A 17,981-nucleotide genomic window follows, 5' to 3' on the forward strand; every position below is an offset into this window, starting at 1 on the left:
GTCTAAGAATCACATTTACAAGCGGCATGCCCCATAAATCTATTCCTAGCGGCTTCAGACTATTGCAGCCATTGTAGGCCGTCCAGCATTGTAACCATATGGACTACATAGGCACAAGTGCAAGTAGAATTTCTAATTTCAGTGCCCACCAGCCGTCTTTATGCTCTGCGCACCATCTGGAAGCTACAGTGAAGGACAGTGTACCTTGGGCAGATGCCAGCCCCCCTGCCAGCATGAACCCTAAAATACATTGGCCATACTGCCGGCCTGTGATTGTCAGTTTCAGAGCAGGTTAGACAGCGATGCAACTTAAGCTCCTTACTTGTATTAATCACCTTGAGACTTCCAGCGTACAGTCTGTCTCTGTGCTGCTAACTCTATAGAATAGGAACAGAGCATACCCACCATATACTAGATTCGCATGCTATCTTGGACCTTAGAGGTAGATCTTCAGGGTCCACTGCATGGTGGGAGTGATATTAGGGGCTCACGGATGTCAGAAAGATAACATCTTATATTACGTGGACACCTGTAAGAAGCCAATATGTACACATTTACAGTATATAGAAAAGAGTGTTTATTGTGCATTTTCTATTACCCTGTTTATGCCACTTTGTCACTTTCTTATTTTTTGGGTTATTTTCTGTTTTTTTTTTTTTTTTTTTACTTTCTTAGTATAGATGAGCTAACAGGAGGACCCTAGGGAGACATGTGTTGTGCATGGTTATGAGGATTAGCAGAAGGGAAAGAGACATTAACAGGGGGACTGTAGATGTCAATGGGGTGTGAGGAGCGCATCACAAAAACAAGAAAAAAGAACACAGGTCTGGGGGAGCACAGCACAAGAGCAGGGGACAGGGGAGCACAGCACAAGAGCAGGGGACAGGGGAGCACAGCACAAGAGCAGGGGACAGGGGGGCACAGAGCAAGAGCAGAAACCTGGATGAGTACAGCAAAAAAGCAGAGGCCTGGGAGAGCACAGCACAAGAGCAGATGTAGGGAGTACAGCACAAAAGCAGGGGACAGGGGAGCACAGAACAAGAGCAGAGGACAGGGGAGCACAGAGCAAGAGCAGGGGACAGGGGAGCACAGAACAAGAGCAGAGGACAGGGGAGCACAGAACAAGAGCAGAGGACAGGGGAGCACAGAACAAGAGCAGAGGACAGGGGAGCACAGAACAAGAGCAGAGGACAGGGGAGCACAGAGCAAGAGCAGGGGACAGGGGAGCACAGAACAAGAGCAGAGGACAGGGGAGCACAGAGCAAGATCAGGGGACAGGGGAGCACAGAACAATAACAGGGGACTGGAGGAGCACAGCACAAGAGCAGGGGACAGGGGGGCACAGCACAAGAGCAGGGGACAGGGGGGCACAGCACAAGAGCAGAGGTCTGGAGGTACATAGCACAAGAGTGGAGAACTGGGGGAGTACAGGACAAGAGTGGAAAACTGGGGAGCACAGCACAAGAGTTGAGAACTGGGGGAGCACAACACAAGAGTGGAGAATTGGGGGGGGGCACAGCACAAGAACAGAGGTATGGGGGAGCACAGCACAAGAGTGAAGAACTGAGGGAGCACAGTACAAGAGTGGAGAACTGGGGGAGCACAGGACAAGAGTGGATAACTGAGGGAGCACAGCACAAGAGTGGAGGGCTGGGGAGCATAGGACAAAAGCAGAGGTCTTGGGGAGCACAGGACAGGATTGTAGACTTGGGGTGCTCAGAGCACAGAAGCAGAGTAGCAGAGATGAGTTTACAATTGTACTATTTGAAGGGGAACTCCAGTGATTTCTGGTGTCAGAAAGTGTCAGAGATTTGTAATTTACTTCTATTAAAAAATCTCCAGTCTTCCAGTACTTATCATCTTCTGTATGTCCTGCAGGAAGTGGTGTATTTTTTTCCTGTCTGACACAGTGCTCTCTGCTGCCACCTCTGTCCTTGTCAGGTACTGTCCAGAGCAGCAGAAAATCAGAGCACAGAAGCAGAGTACTTATGGAGCAGAGCCCATAAAGCAGGAGAAGGATTGCTCTCTGTCCTTCTCTACAGGCCAGCTTTCTTTACAAGCCCCCTCCTTACTTTTATATTTCTGAGCAGCACAATGTTGGGAATCTCTCCCACTTGACAAAATATCTGGGATCCTCACGGGCGTTTAGGCAGACTTAACACATATGCTTTAGGGTACAAACACACACACCGTATACGAAGCGTATTTTCTGCTGCGATACGGAGCAGATACGCAGCAGATACGCAGCAGATCAGATCTAAAAAACTGAACACAGCATCAAATCTGCACCATCAAATCTTCTGCCGATCTTCTGCAGATATACGGTGTGTGTGTTTGTACCCTTAAAGTGGTTATCCAGAACTCAAGAAACATGGCAGCTTTCATCCAGAAACAACACCACACCTATCCTCCGGTTGTGTGTAATATTACAACTTAGCTCCATTAACTTCAATGGAACTATTGCAATACCACATGCAAACTGAGGACAAGAGTGGCACTGTGTCTGGAATAAAGCAGCTGTTTTTTTTTCTTCTAATGCTGAATAACCCCTAACACATATGTGGAGGTACACTTTATACTGGGAGCTGATGAGCAGGTCTTGCTGACCACGGTATATAATGTTATTTATGGACGCTTGTCTAGCCTGGTGACTGAATAGATGAGAGTGCATGGAGAGTAAGCAAACAATCCTGGAGCCCCGGGGAGCAGTTCTACGAGAACAAGTTTTAGTGAAGTTTATTTAGGAGAGCAACTTCTTACAGAAACTCCATCACCATCAGCCCGAAGCTTCTGAACTAAGGTAAGGCTGGGTTCACACTACGTTTTTGCAATCCATGTTTTGTTTTGTTGTTTTTCCTTTGTTTATTGTTTTTTTAAAAAAATGGATGCAATTATGTGCATCCATTTTGATCCATCTTTCCATTGACTTCCATTATAAAAAAAAAGGATCACTATGTTTTTGTGTACGCTAAAAAAAGGATGTGTTTTGATCTGTTTTTTTTTATGCTTCTTTTTTTCCATAATGGAAGTGAATGGAAAAATGGATCAAAACGGATGCACCCAAATACATCATTTTTTTTTTTTTTTTTGCATAAACGAATGAAAAAAATTGATTGCAAAAAAGCAGTGTGAACCCAGCCTTACCTCTTCTCAGTAAGTGAGATGGGTGAGTGAGTGTTTTTGGGTGTCGCTGTGCTGAGGATGGGACAAAAAATCAAGTAATGATCACTTCTCGGGATCTTGGGGGTCTTCCACTCATCTGCACAATAATAGGAAATGCTCCATCGCTGTATTTGTTGCCATAGCGCTATATCTGGGTGTGTGGCTGTGCTTGGTATTGCAGTTCAGTACTATTCCAGTGAGATGCAGTACCAGATACAGCCACATGAATGACAGGGGCGCTTTACAACCAGTGTTTTTTTTTTTTTTTTTTTGCAGTGGAATAGAAAGAAACATGGCTGCTCTGTGGAATCTGTAGTCGCTATACAGATAAATATTATTATTATTATTATTATTATTATTATTATTATTATTATTATTATTATTATTATTATTATCATCATTTTGTAAATAGTCATGGTTAAAAAAAATCTCTTGTTTTGGACAGACAGCTCCTATGAGGTCTTACTGATATGCCTGTGTATAGAATAAATAGATAGATAGATAGATAAATAGGAAATAGATAGATAGATAGATAGATAGATAGATAGATAGATAGATAGATAGATAGGAGATAGATAGATAGATAGATAGATAGATAGATAGGAGATAGATAGATAGATAGATAGATAGATAGATAGATAGATAGATAGGAGATAGATAGATAGATAGATAGATAGATAGATAGATAGATAGGAGATAGATAGATAGATAGATAGATAGATAGATAGATAGATAGATAGATAGGAGATAGATAGATAGATAGATAGATAGATAGATAGATAGGAGATAGATAGATAGATAGATAGATAGATAGGAGATAGATAGATAGATAGATAGAGAGATAGATAGATAGATAGGAGATAGATAGATAGATAGATAGATAGATAGAAGATAGATAGATAGATAATTGATAGATAGATAGATAGATAATAGATAGATAGGTAGATAGGAGATAGATAGATCATAGATAGATAGATAGATAGATAGATAGATAGATAGATAGATAGATAGGAGATAGATAGGAGATAGATAGATAGATAGATAGGAGATAGGAGATAGATAGATAGATAGATAGATAGATAGATAGATAGATAGATAGATAGATAGGAGATAGATAATAGATAGATAGATAATAGATAGATAGATAGATAGATAGGAGATAGATAGATAGATAGATAGATAGATAGGAGATAGATAGATAGATAGATAGGAGATAGATAGATAGATAGATAGATAGATAGATAGATAGATAGATAGATAGATAGGTAGGAGATAGATAGGAGATAGATAGATAGATAGGAGATAGATAGATAGATAGATAGATAGATAGATAGATAGATAGATAGATAGATAGAAGATAGATAGATAGATAGATAGATAGATAGGAGATAGATAGATAGATAGATAGATAGATAGATAGATAGATAGAAGATAGATAGATAGATAGATAGATAGATAGATAGATAGATAGATAGGAGATAGATAGATAGGAGATAGATAGATAGATAGATAGATAGATAGATAGATAGATACTATATATGTAGTCTCTATGTCCCATACACACATTACACCCTTACACATGTTCCATGCCTCCCTCCTGTATCTCTGTATATCACTCCGGTGATTATTGCTCCGTTGATAACCCAAGTAGACAGACGCTTCCACGCGAGGAGACGGATAGTTTTCTACATTACTATTATATTTTTCTTACTTTTTTTTATTAGAATTTTTACAGATGAAAAATAAAAGAGAAAAATCAGCGGATTATTCTATTCGTAACCTTGACGCTGTTAAAAGGGGAAATAATCATATCAGATATTTCTTGTTGATGTCACCTATTAAAAAGCCTTTTATTGTTTCCCACCGAGATAATTTAGCTTGCGATTTGACTCTATGGCTCTCTGGAGGAGCGCAATCTCACTGTTAGTTTATTTGTGAGGGTGTTATGGAGGTGCTTTATCCCTCTAATACCGAGTAATGGTCCTGTCTGTCTTTTCAATTAACAGGCCTTGTCTCTTCTTGGCTCCTGTTTGTGGGAGCAGCAGTATATAAAGGAGCCCCTCTGCCCTGGTATTACCATCAATGACTGATATACGAATCTGTATGGAGCAAGCGCCCCCTAGTGGTGGCTTCTGACAACCAAATTCTTTGATTTACAGGGAAGCTGTCAGTATGAAATCGCTGCCTTGTCTATCGGCATCATGTTATAGAGCAGAAGGAGCTGAGCGGATTGATATATAACATTATAGGAAAAGATTCACTATAACACCATTAATTGATTGAACACTTCGATGCTTAGGAGTCCAGTGGGCGGTCCTATCTGTAATTGGCCCCATCCACAGGACTCCTAAGAATAGTAATTGCAGGGATTTTGATCAGTAAGTTACAAGTTATACTGAATCTTTTCCTATAACCATACATATCAATTTGTTCAGCTCGCCCGGCTCTATAACATGGTGGTGACAGATAGCACTTTTATGGTGACAGGTTCATATTAAAAGGGGTTTATTAAAGTGGTTTTTTTTGGACTTTGTAACTGACTAACCATTAATATCTAATCAGTGATCTATCTTGGCAGATGTACACCATGAACGGAGCCAGAAGCAGACAGCTCCATGCACTGTGTAGTGGTCATGCTGGGTTACTGCAGCTCATCCCCCTCCCCCCCATTGAAGTGAATGGAAGCTTAGCTGCTGTATGTTCCAGCATGGCCACTACATAGTTCCAGCTATTCACTGAACAGATGATAGGTGGGGGTGCCAGTTTTTGGACCTCCACTGATTAGATACTAATGGTCTATGACCATTATAGACCATCCATTACCAGGAAAGCCCCTGTAAATCTAAGAGGATACACGAGAGATGCGATGTGATATTTAGTGACAGAGCGCCACCTGGCAGCATCAGGGCACATCTGGTATTGCAGTTTAGCTCCATTAAAACAAATTAACAATACTAGACACATGGACAAACTGTAGTGGTCCGATGAGCTGACCGACCCCTTTATTCTTTATGATAAGTGAGGGTCCTATTAGACATATTCCCATCAATTCCCAGTCAGCAGTGAACACATTGGAATGGTTTATTCCGCTTACCATGGATACGTTGTAATTGGGGGTATATTACACAAATGCAATATATTGTGTATTATTTGTATTGTACATTATGTTATTATTAATAGTTACAGCTAGAAATGATCACTGGGACAGCCCTGGCGGCCATTGTGAGGCCGGTATAGAACTATCAGCTCCATTTGCCCACACGTTGATCTTTACGGGTGATTAAGGGGTTAAATAGCCACAGTCACTGGCTTTTTCGAGCCTTACTGGTGACTGTTCTGTCATCACGATTTACCTGTAGGACAAGTCTGGAAATAAACGTTTTTGCAGAAACAGCGCCACCATTGTCTATAGGTCGTGAAAGGTACTGCAGCTTAGCACCATTTATAAGGATTAGGCTAAGCTGCAATACCAGATGAATCCTAAGAGTGGCACTGTTTCTGGAAGAAAAAGCAGAGCCCTTTTCTCAGTATTTTGGGAGATGTGAATTACTTGTATGTCTATATATCGCGTACGGTATGATTTTAATAATGCGTCCGGTGACTCTCTACGACACTAACGGACCCTCTCGAGACGTCAGACACATGATGACAATCTCCCGTAACATACGATGCCAATCAGCCGGGTTACGTGCAAGTTCTCTACGCTAAAAAACAAAGGCGAATTAAACAAAACAAGCGACACAACGGTGAATGATAAAGTGTAGCGCTTCCAGCAAAGCAATTAAATGACCCCCCTGAGGAATGCAAAATGTAGGATAACCATGTGGAAAACACGTCGGATCCACACGCCACCTCCACAGCGCATTGTTTAGGGGAAGACGGGTAGGTAAACTGTGTGCAATCTGCATGATCCCCAGAGGATAGGAAGAGCGCGTTATAATAAAGAGCAGGACAGGCAGCGGTATCAGGGACTCCCTATACCTGCACAGGGACAGGGCTGCTCTCCTCTCTTTACAGTCAATGGGAACAATGTGCAAATGTTTCACACTGAAAGATCTTCACATAAGACTCATTGTGGTGAAGTGTGTGCTTAGTGCAGCATGTGTCCACACACAACATATGTCTCATTGGTGCAGATCTGTCAGTGTGACGGCAATGCTCTCTGCTTGTCTGTCAACTTATTATCTATGTATACACCGCACACCATGTGTAATACAACTATACAGATGAGCACTAAAGTCTGGGTGTAGAAAGATAGATAGATAGATAGATAGATAGATAGATAGATAGAAGATAGATAGATAATAGATAGATAGATAGATAGATAGATAGATAGATAGATAGATAGGAGATAGATAATAGATAGATAGGAGATAGATAGATAGATAGGAGATAGATAGATAGATAGATAGATAGATAGATAGATAGATAGAAGATAGATAGATAATAGATAGATAGGAGATAGATAATAGATAGATAGGAGATAGATAGATAGATAGATAGATAGATAGATAGATAGATAGGAGATAGATAGATAGATAGATAGATAGATAGATAGATAGATAGATAGATAGATAGGAGATAGATAGATAGGAGATAGATAATAGATAGATAGGAGATAGATAGATAGATAGATAGATAGATAGATAGATAGATAGATAGGAGATAGATAGATAGATAGATAGATAGGAGATAGATAGATAGATAGATAGGAGATAGATAGGAGATAGATAGATAGATAGATAGATAGGAGATAGATAGATAGATAGATAGATAGATAGATAGATAGATAGATAGATAGATAGATAGGAGATAGGAGATAGATAGATAGGAGATAGGAGATAGATAGATAGATTAATAAGTTTGTTCTTTGCCTACTATAATCTTGTTCTACACAATGTACTTTAGTTTGTCTGTGCTGCTCATTATCCACATCTTTCAAAAGCTATCTATCTCCTATCTATCTATCTATCTATCTATCTATCTATCTATCTCCTATCTATCTATCTATCTATCTCCTATCTATCTATCTATCTATCTATCTATCTATCTATCTATCTCCTATCTATCTATCTATCTATCTATCTATCTATCTATCTCCTATCTATCTATCTATCTATCTATCTATCTATCTATCTCCTATCTATCTATCTATCTATCTATCTATCTATCTATCTCCTATCTATCTATCTATCTATCTATCTATCTATCTTCTATCTATCTATCTATCTATCTATCTATCTATCTATCTATCTCCTATCTATCTATCTATCTATCTCCTATCTATCTATCTATCTATCTATCTATCTATCTATCTATCTCCTATCTATCTATCTATCTATCTATCTATCTATCTATCTATCTATCTATCTCTCTATCTATCTATCTATCTATCTATCTATCTATCTATCTATCTATCTACTATTATCTAATATCTATTTATCTATCTATCTATCTATCTATCTATCTATCTATCCATCCATCCATCCATCCATCCATCCATCCATCCATCCATCATCTATCTATCTATCTATCTATCTATCTATCTATCTATCTATCTATCTCCATCTATCTGTTACAGTCTGATACACCTCCCATCTATCACTCTACCTATCTTGTACCAGTCTATGCCATATCTTTGTATCCACACGACACATCCTTCTACCCCGCACTATAACAAAACACTCTCACATGCCCCCATTTATTTCCACCCAAAACAAGGCGTTCTATATCCCGAGCCCTAATCCCTTCCGTGATCTCCATCCGTCAGTCAGCGCACCCTCTCTCTCCGCAGACACCAGACAATATCACACCGGCTTCCATCTAGAAGCATATGGGCCGCTATGATTGATATAAGGCTAATTCTAGAACCTATTTCAAGTTCAAAGATTGGTGGAGATCACAAGGGACATGACACTGACTCTTGGGTAGTCTCACATCCTATAATGGGGGACCTCTTCACTTGCAGGGGAAGAGGAGGAGGGAAGGGGGGGGGGGGATAAAGGCTTTGTCTCTCGGTGTCCATCGAGGAACCACAGTAGGGACAGTCATTTAACTGGATGAAAGCTGGTTGGAGGGAATTTTGCTTTGGTTAATAGGGTAACAGCAGGGGACGTGGCAGGCAATGTTTTTGGGTAGATGTGAAAACATGAAAAGGAGCCTGTATTGAGAGATGGCAAGATACCATTATCCGGCAGACTACAGTAAATTAGCAGCTCTAATCCTAGCGGGTCCACACGTCTTGTCATTTTTGCAGTGCACGGTCGTCTCTCCCCCCCCCCCCTTTCGTGCCGCCACCTTTCCTATAGAGAGCACGTAAGGCCGGAGTGTGACATTGTAAAGAAGATGGCCCCCTTGTCCATTTGTATTCTATGGAATGGTACAGAGGGAAAATAATTAGTGGCATCAATATTGCAGAGATAAAGATTACCATGCAGCCGGAAAGTGGATGCCTCTTTTACATGCTGACGGGGAGCGCCGGCTTTTATTCTTTTATGGTATTTTAAATTCCGGTTTCAATCAAAATGTGCTCAAAAAGGCATTTGAATGCTGTAAAATGATTAAATGTCTCCCCTGTTAAGGTTTGAGACTAATCTTTTTTGTTGTATAGCGTCTCCAGAATGCTCGCATTTTACTTCTCGTCCCAAAGCTCTTTTTATTCACTGCTCACAGCCAAATTTACATCTTAATTGCAGGGTTCACATTTAACAATATAGACGGCGTAATGCTACTGGTAATTAAGCTTTTACTACCTGCTCGCTACACTCCGGCATTGTCACTGAGTTTCGCAACGTTAACTCCCCGATCGCTAAGCAAAATAAATAAATAAATAAATTTCAAAAAATAGCAAAAAAGTTTTTTTAAAAAGTGGGCCCGGAAATCCAAAAAGAGGACAGTGATCTTTTGAACCCCTCGAAAACCGTCTTGAGGGAAAGAGTTTGTAACGTATTGGGTGACGACCCAAAGTGGAGAATCATTGAGACGCTGATTTTGAGGTGAGATAAGTTGCATGAGGACATGTGGGGATTTTTAAGAATCCCAGCATGGGAAGGGTTAACGTGTTGGCCATAGATCTCGCCGCCTATCTTTCTGATTTGTTTATAGTACGGCGATTTTTATTTCTTTTATATCGTTTTTCAAAATTCTGGAATAGGAATTTATCGATGGGGAGGGGGGGTGGGGGGATAGGAAGGTGAAAATTCGTTTTTTGCAAAAAATTTCCATGCAGTTTTGATCTTACCTCCTCCTCCCCCCTCCTCCTCCCTCGCCTTCTATCTTGTTAGGAAGTGGAGCAGCGTTAGTTTAGTAGCTGTAATCTGCTCACTGCCACCGAGAAGAACCCGATTGATCAATGTGACTGCCCCAGCCTTTCTCCCATGCTTTAACATAATCTGAATCTGTGCGCTAGACGTGTTAAATTCGCCTCATACTTGCCCGCTCGCTTAAAAAGAAATGGGGGTTGACAAGTGCACAAAGGCGTGGACTTATTTAGACAAACATATGAATGTTATGTGCAGCTTGGAGACCATTTAACCCCGTCTCTCCCAAGGGGGGGCGGCTGCACCCTCCCGAGATTGCACCGTGGCGTTAAAAAAAACGTTCGCCTTTTCTCAGCAAATTCCCAAATTTAGATTTTTTTTTTTCCTCCCAAAATTTTGGTGAAAAAAAAAAAAACATATAAAAATTTTTTTTATAAAATCCCAGTTCTATAAAACTAAAACGAATTGGCATGCAGCAAGGAAATCGAGTAAAAACTTCATGCAAAAAAAAAAAAAAAGTAAAAAATAATTACATGAAATCTTTCTTTCATTTGGCTCTGGTGAGTTGTGTTTAATGTTATAACAAACGTTTAATGCCCAAACAGAGGAACCTTTTATTCCCTCTTTGTACTGTAGCCCAAAGGAAACATTTGTAGCTCAGGAGAAATCTCCCTCTCCATCTCAGTTTTCAGTGTGTTCTCTATCCCCCCCTCCCACAGTACCTGCCTAGCTGTCACAATGTGTCGAGCTCCTGCCCTCCCCTCCTTCCATTGGCTATCCTCCCACCAATCCAGTAGCCAAGTGGACCAGAGGGACTGCATATGTAAAGCTCTACTTCATATTAATAAGCTGCAATCGGGGCTTTAAGTCCTTGATTAGGAGAGTGTGAGAGCTTTTGGTCCCAACTGGCTGTGCCTATAGGCTTGTCACCAGGAGAACATTTGTGTTAATTGCACTGTCCTCTGACAAGGAAACTTTGATTTATAGCTGGGGTGCACAAATTATGGTTGCCGGGCGCACATGGATTCGGTAGAACTTTGCCTTCCAGAGTCTTTTTCCCTGCACTACGAGGAAGAGTAGGTACCTCTTTTTCTTTTTCTCTTTACACAATGCGTAACATTCATACAAGAGATGCAGGTAGGGGCTAAGAGGATTTCTGTGCATGAGTGATCACTGTGTGCCTGTCTTGTCTCTATTGTGCGGAGGTTGCTGCTTCTTCTTTTTTTTTTTCCCTTCTTTTAATTGTGCGAATTGTTCCGTTACCTTCCACACTGTGAGTCCTGTCACAATCCGAGGAACAGCTGTGTGTCACTCTTTCCTTATTCAGGTACTAAGAATAGGCACTTGGCACAAAAGCTTAGCTAAGTGTTAAAATGTGGCGTTTCGCTCGTGTGCAGCACATTTTCCTAGAAACCCACCCCTCTTCGACCCCCCCCCCCCCCCCTTACTCCATAACCCCGAACCCTGGACGGAGCACAATCCTGCATGCCATTCAAGACCACCAGAATGCTTGTTGTATTTGCAGCCGCTGTCACATTTAGAACAGAAGTGACACGCTCGCTGCTCGGGGGATAATGAGCAGAAAATGAGAAAGCGTGTTTAGAGAAGTATTTATGAAGCTGGAGCTTCTGTGTTACAGCCTCAAGTCGAATTCTAGGTGGATAAGCATTAACTAGCTACAATGCAGGCGCTTGTCAATGAGTAACTGGGGCCGGTTAGAAGGGCTTTTATTTTTTTTTGGAAGTGCAGGAAATACAATGTATTGGATGGAGAGTTTAGTTGCAAGCGGGACGAATTCCTAAGTAGTTCTGGGAAGCCTTGTAGTGTTATAGAGTAGGAGATACATATTGATACTTTAGTGTCATGTGGAGCTGCTAAAACTGCTACCCCCCTCCTAACAATGTGAGCAGACGTCTGTAATTGTGGGTAAGGGATAGACTTGTATTGTGTGCAGAGAAACACACGAGACCATGTGTGACTGTGTCAGTGAGCAGAGTAGAACTTAAGCTGCACTGCACTACAGCCAACATTCTCTACATAGTGTATATACCATATGTATAAAGTAAAAAAGAAAATAAGTTTTTTAAGTTTGATGGGCGATCGGTTAGAAAACAACCTTCCAAGTGTGGTCGACGCTCTGCCTTTGCTAAAGAAGCTTTCTTAAATTTACCTTCTTATAGCTAATTTGAATGATTACTTGAGATAAGCCTCTTAAGGAAGATGCATTGAAATGATCTGCGTGCAGATGTCAGATGCAGGGACTGTGGTGCTCAGGCTTATAGTGCATGGAGAGAATATTGGGGTCACCCTTGGAGCGCTTTTGAACACCCCTACCACTTAGGAAATAATAGAATGCAAAAAAAAAAAAAAAAAGACGTCGTCTATGTAGCGGAACCATTGAATTTTTGTGTGTGTTGTTATTGGTATTATTATTATTATTATTATTATTATTATTATTATTATTATTATTATTCAGTTATTGGTGTTTACTTTGTAGTTGGGACTTTGCAAAAATATGGGGGGAATATTTGGAAAAAAGAAGTCAGGATGTGCTGGGGAAGTAAGAGGGGGGGGGGGGGTATATGAGTTAAGCCCAGCTGAGTGTATGCGCCACTTCTTCTTTAAAAATAATTGTTATTAAGGTAACAGATGCAATAAATGTATCGGCCCATTCTGACATATGTGTCAATCTCATCTGTGGGAATGAAACAGTAGGCTCTTTACATAAAACTCCTTCTACCTCTGATTAAAATGTTACATTGACTAAAGGATTACCGAGCTGACTTAATTTTACTGACTGTTTTAACAGTTGTCACAGCTGTTGGAAAGCGGAAAGGCAAATGAAAAGAGTCCAAAAAAGGGAAAGCACAGGAGCTGGTGTTGGGTAGGAAGAGACAAAAGAATGGGATGTATCAGGAGGACACATTAGGATAAGGGGGGACGTATTGGCCTTGTTTGCAGTCAAAAGTTTTGGGGGGGTAATTCTATCTGTGGATGGATATAGGAAGGGCACCGGGAGGGCTTGAAGTGTAATGTTGATAAGAAAGGGTCAAGACGCCAAGATAAGATGACATTAGTGCTACAATAAATGAGTACACAATCTTAAGTGATTGCTTTTAAGTGATCAGGTTTCCAGCTGGGATCTCGGGATCCTGCTTTACCCGCTCTGATTTCCTTTCCCTTACTTCACTTTTTTTTAAAAAATATTCTAAAGTTTGATCCCAAGAGAAAGGGACGTGTCCATAAAGCTTCCACCATTTGCAAGTTTTTTGGAGAAAATCCCGGGCGTAAGTTAGTCCAAGAGTCTGAATACATTTTTCGAGATCCTCTCCAGTGTTTTTTTTTTTTTTTTCACCCCTCACTGCAATAGAGATCTCAAAATCAAAAATGCCAAGTGCTGCTCCTCTTCTTCTCTCTTAGCCCATGTTCAATTTAGAGCGTTGGAAAATAATGGCGAAAAAAACATCTCGTCTCCCCAACCACATTTACATTTCATTCTGACAGCTCAGTCTTTTCCGGGGGAGCTGTCCCATTTTAGAGAGCTGAATGCTCATTTTAATGTGTTTATGGTTGTGCTCTTTTATTTACTGAGCCCGGTGCGTTGCAGCTGTAATTAACCCATGTTATTAGCAAAGCCCTTGTGAATTCCCATTAATTTCCCAGAATGGTTGGTCTTTCTGCCTTTCACTGCACATTTCAAGGTGTATTATGTTTGCTTTCCTTTAACGTATACTTTCCTTTTAGCTCGTTCTTTTTGGCTATTTTTAGGCAGGATGGACAATTAAATTGTTAGCTTGATCACTGCAACCTTTGGGTCACTTCCCCTCCAAAAAATTTTTGTTAATTTTTTTATTTGATTTTTTGCTTCCTATTCCCGGGCAATATGTTCCGCACAAGTCAGACTTTTTTATGTGAGATCTGATAAGTTCTTAATTGACCCCAAACAGAAACAGGTGAATACTAGGTGCTGCTCCCTAAGGTAAATCATGGTGACCTGTCGTAGAGGTGTAGGTGCGTATTTTTTCGGTCGGGGATGTGGATTATAGTGATGATGCGTTTGGGAAAACTTGGAGCACCTCCTCTAGTAGGGGGAAATGTTGGGGTACAGTTTAGACACCTCCTAGGAGAAAAAAAAATCTCTTGCCTAGGAGGTGGCTTTATTTGTCGAAATGTTGACAGACTTGCAGACTTCAGCTACACTTGACCACTCCATCCTAGGTGAGGGCGTCTTGTGGATTCACATGGGTTAAAGGTATTGTTTTCTCAATGGTATTTGGGGAATTGTCCAATTTCTGCTTACTGGCTGGGATAGAATAGTTTTCAGTCTTACAGCCCAGGGATCCACTAGTGTACTAGATAGATAGATAGATAGATAGATAGATAGATAGATGATAGGTAGATAGATAGATAGATAGATAGATAGATAGATGATAGATAGATAGATAGATAGATAGATAGATAGATAGATAGATAGATAGATAATAGATAGATAGATAGATAGATGATAGATAGGAGATAGATAGATAGATAGATAGATGATAGGTAGATAGATGATAGATAGGAGATAGATAGATAGATAGATGATAGGTAGATAGATAGATAGATAGATAGATAGATAGATGATAGGTAGATAGATAATAGATAGATAGATAGATAGATATAAAGAGATAGATATGATTGATATATCATAGGTATTAAAGAGATATACATAGATGATAAATATATCAATATCGATATATAGATGATCTAATATAGATATAAAATAGATATAGATAGATGATAGACACAAGTGTCATGATATAGATATAAGAATAAACTTTCATCCCTTCATAGTCTTAGATGTATACAAGAAATATCACTTTGAAGAAAAGGAATTCTATGTCTATCATCTATCTATCATCTATCAATCATCTATATATCTCACTTTACCTATACTATTTATATGACTTTTAGATCTATATTTAGTCATTTTCTCTATATTCCAGTACTTATCCCTGACAGTCCCAGCAGCCCCAGATCATTTTGTAGGTATCAGCATTAGTCCTAATACACCCCTCATACTCCCCATGACCACGTTGTGCTCCCCGGCCTGGACTCGCAGCCTTTTTGTTCCCGTCTACATCCTGTAGCCTTGTATTAAATTGTCATTGTCCTGAAGTACATGAGAGAGAAATGAATTGCTGTCCTGGACATGCTCTGACAGTAAAATATTTCGCCTCTCAGCCTTCCATGGTGCTTTATGTGTGTGTTTGATAGAGCAGGAGTGACACCCTTAGTCCCAGCAGCCTGACACATAGAACTAGTCATTACATCTTCTTTCCCTCCCTTTGGCTTGACTCTTAAACTTGTTCTATGTGTGTGATAACCCTGGTGTTGTGTATACACACTCACTGCTCTCTTAGCTCTATTTTGTGTTTACAAATTGTCGTGTCTGTCTGTTCTCCTATAGAGAAGATCAGTGCGTCACGTGTATAGGTTGTGAAAGTTAAGAAGTATGTATATAGGATGATATAGTAGTATTATTACCTTTGTGTGCATGTGTGTGTATGGGAGACATATATGTGTGTGTATATATATATATATATATATATATATATATATATATATATTGCATATGTGTATACCATAGGTGTGTTTTATAGCGGTGACATATATAATAGTGTCATATGTTTTTATAGTGGTTACAGTTACATATAATTATGTTGTGTGAATGTGTGTATGTACTATACGTATATATGTGTGTGTGTATTTTGTAGTAATTACCTTTTAGATATGACTTTTTGTGTGTTTTATGGCGGCGATATTCACAATCATATTGTATGTATATGTATATACTATGTGTGTGTTTTGTAGTGTCTTCTATGATTACATGTAATTGGGATGTGTGCATATAGGTGTACTACATCTATGTTTTATAGTGACTGCATATGTACTGTATGTACTGTATGAGTGTACTGTTACATATAATCACATTGTGTGCATGTATGTACTTTATGTGTGTTCTTTACTGTGTGTACGATGGCATGTAATCATGTTGCGAGTATATGTGTACAATACATGTGCTTTATAGCCCTTATTCATATATAATCACATTGAGTGCAAACATGCACTTTATGTATGTTCTGTAGTATGTGCATGTGTGTGTGTGTACAATTGCATGTAATAGTGTGCATGTGTACTATGTATGTGTTTTATTGCACTTATAGTCATATATATAATCATGCTATGTGCCTATATGTATACTGTATGTGTGGTTTATAGTGTCTACAGTTGCATGTGTTTGTGTTGTGTGTATATGTATGTACGTGTGTTATTGTTTCTTCATTTATAAATATGTATTTTGTGTGCATATATGTGTACTATGTATATGTGTGTGTGTCTCATAGTATCAACAAGGACATATAATCATGCTATGTTCAGATATGTATACTGAATATGTGTTTTTGGTGCCTATCGTTGTATTGTATGCTTATATGTATACTGTATGAATGTTTTATAGTGTGCACAGTTACATATATTTGTGCTGTGTACATGTGTGTGTACTGTAAGTGTGTGTTTTATAGTGTTTCGTTACACATATTTGTGTATGTGTGCTTGTATATAGTTGCACGTATTTGTGTTGTGTGCATGTGTGTACTGTATGTGTGCTTGTATATAGTTGCATGTATTTGTGTTGTGTGCATGTGTGTGTACTGTATGTGTGCTTGTATATATTTGCATGTATTCGTGTTGTGTGTATGTGTGTACTGTATGTGTGCTTGTATATATTTGCATGTATTCGTGTTGTGTGTATGTGTGTACTGTATGTATGCTTGTCTATAGTTGCATTTATTTGTGTTGTGTGTATGTGTGTACTGTATGTGTGTGTTTTATAGCGTTTCATTATACCATGTGTTTACTGTATTTGTGCTTGTCTATAGTTGCATGTATTTGTGTTGTGTGCATGTGGGTGTACTGTATGTGTGCTTGTCTATAGTTGCATGTATTTGTGCTGTGTGTATGTGTGTGTATTGTATTTGTGCTTGTCTATAGTTGCATGTATTTGTGCTGTGTGTATGTGTGTGTACTGTATGTGTGCTTGTCTATAGTTGCATGTGTTTGTGTTGTGTGTATGTGTGTGTACTGTATGTGTGCTTGTCTATAGTTGCATGTGTTTGTGTTGTGTGCATGTGTGTGTACTGTAACGTATATGTGCTTTGTATTGCCTACATGTATTTTGTGCTGTGTCCATGTGTATACACTTTATGTATGTGTTTTATACTGCCTATAGAACTCCATAGAACCATGCTGCGTGTATGTGTATGTATTGTGTGTGTGTGCTTTGTAGTATAGCCAGCTATACGGTTATTTTTCATACAATAAAGTTGCTTCTTGTGCTGAATCTATTAGCTAAGTCTTACACATTCCTCTAGACTCTCTAGACTAGACCTACCTTATATCTGCATGCATGTATAATGGCGATCAGAAGTAACTTACCTGTTATTGAATGCTTATTTTAAGTAATTATGTCAATGTTTTTTTATTATCATTTTTTATTGATTTATTTTATTTTTTAGGCAT

At 39.4% G+C, this 17,981-nt stretch overlaps 1 protein-coding gene across 8 annotated transcripts in view; it reads left to right on the top strand.

The window, feature by feature from the left end:
• ESRRG (estrogen related receptor gamma) overlaps nt 1-17,981 on the top strand; it is a 608,539-nt gene that overhangs the window by 404,790 nt on the left and 185,768 nt on the right. For 2 of the 8 annotated variants that reach the window (XM_069954515.1, XM_069954521.1), the window contains exon 1: nt 11,283-11,497. The exons of 3 other annotated variants lie outside the window; for them this stretch is intronic. In XM_069954515.1, the coding sequence (XP_069810616.1) occupies nt 11,442-11,497 (56 nt within the window). In that variant the 5' untranslated portion in view covers nt 11,283-11,441. Of the gene's footprint in view, nt 1-11,282; nt 11,502-15,894; nt 15,914-17,981 lie in introns of those variants that run through there. 3 more of the 8 variants (XM_069954524.1, XM_069954519.1, XM_069954520.1) reach the window with 3 other exon arrangements.

This window comes from Dendropsophus ebraccatus, chromosome 15 (assembly GCF_027789765.1).
Source record: "Dendropsophus ebraccatus isolate aDenEbr1 chromosome 15, aDenEbr1.pat, whole genome shotgun sequence".
In the NCBI taxonomy this organism is placed as follows: domain Eukaryota; kingdom Metazoa; phylum Chordata; class Amphibia; order Anura; family Hylidae; genus Dendropsophus; species Dendropsophus ebraccatus.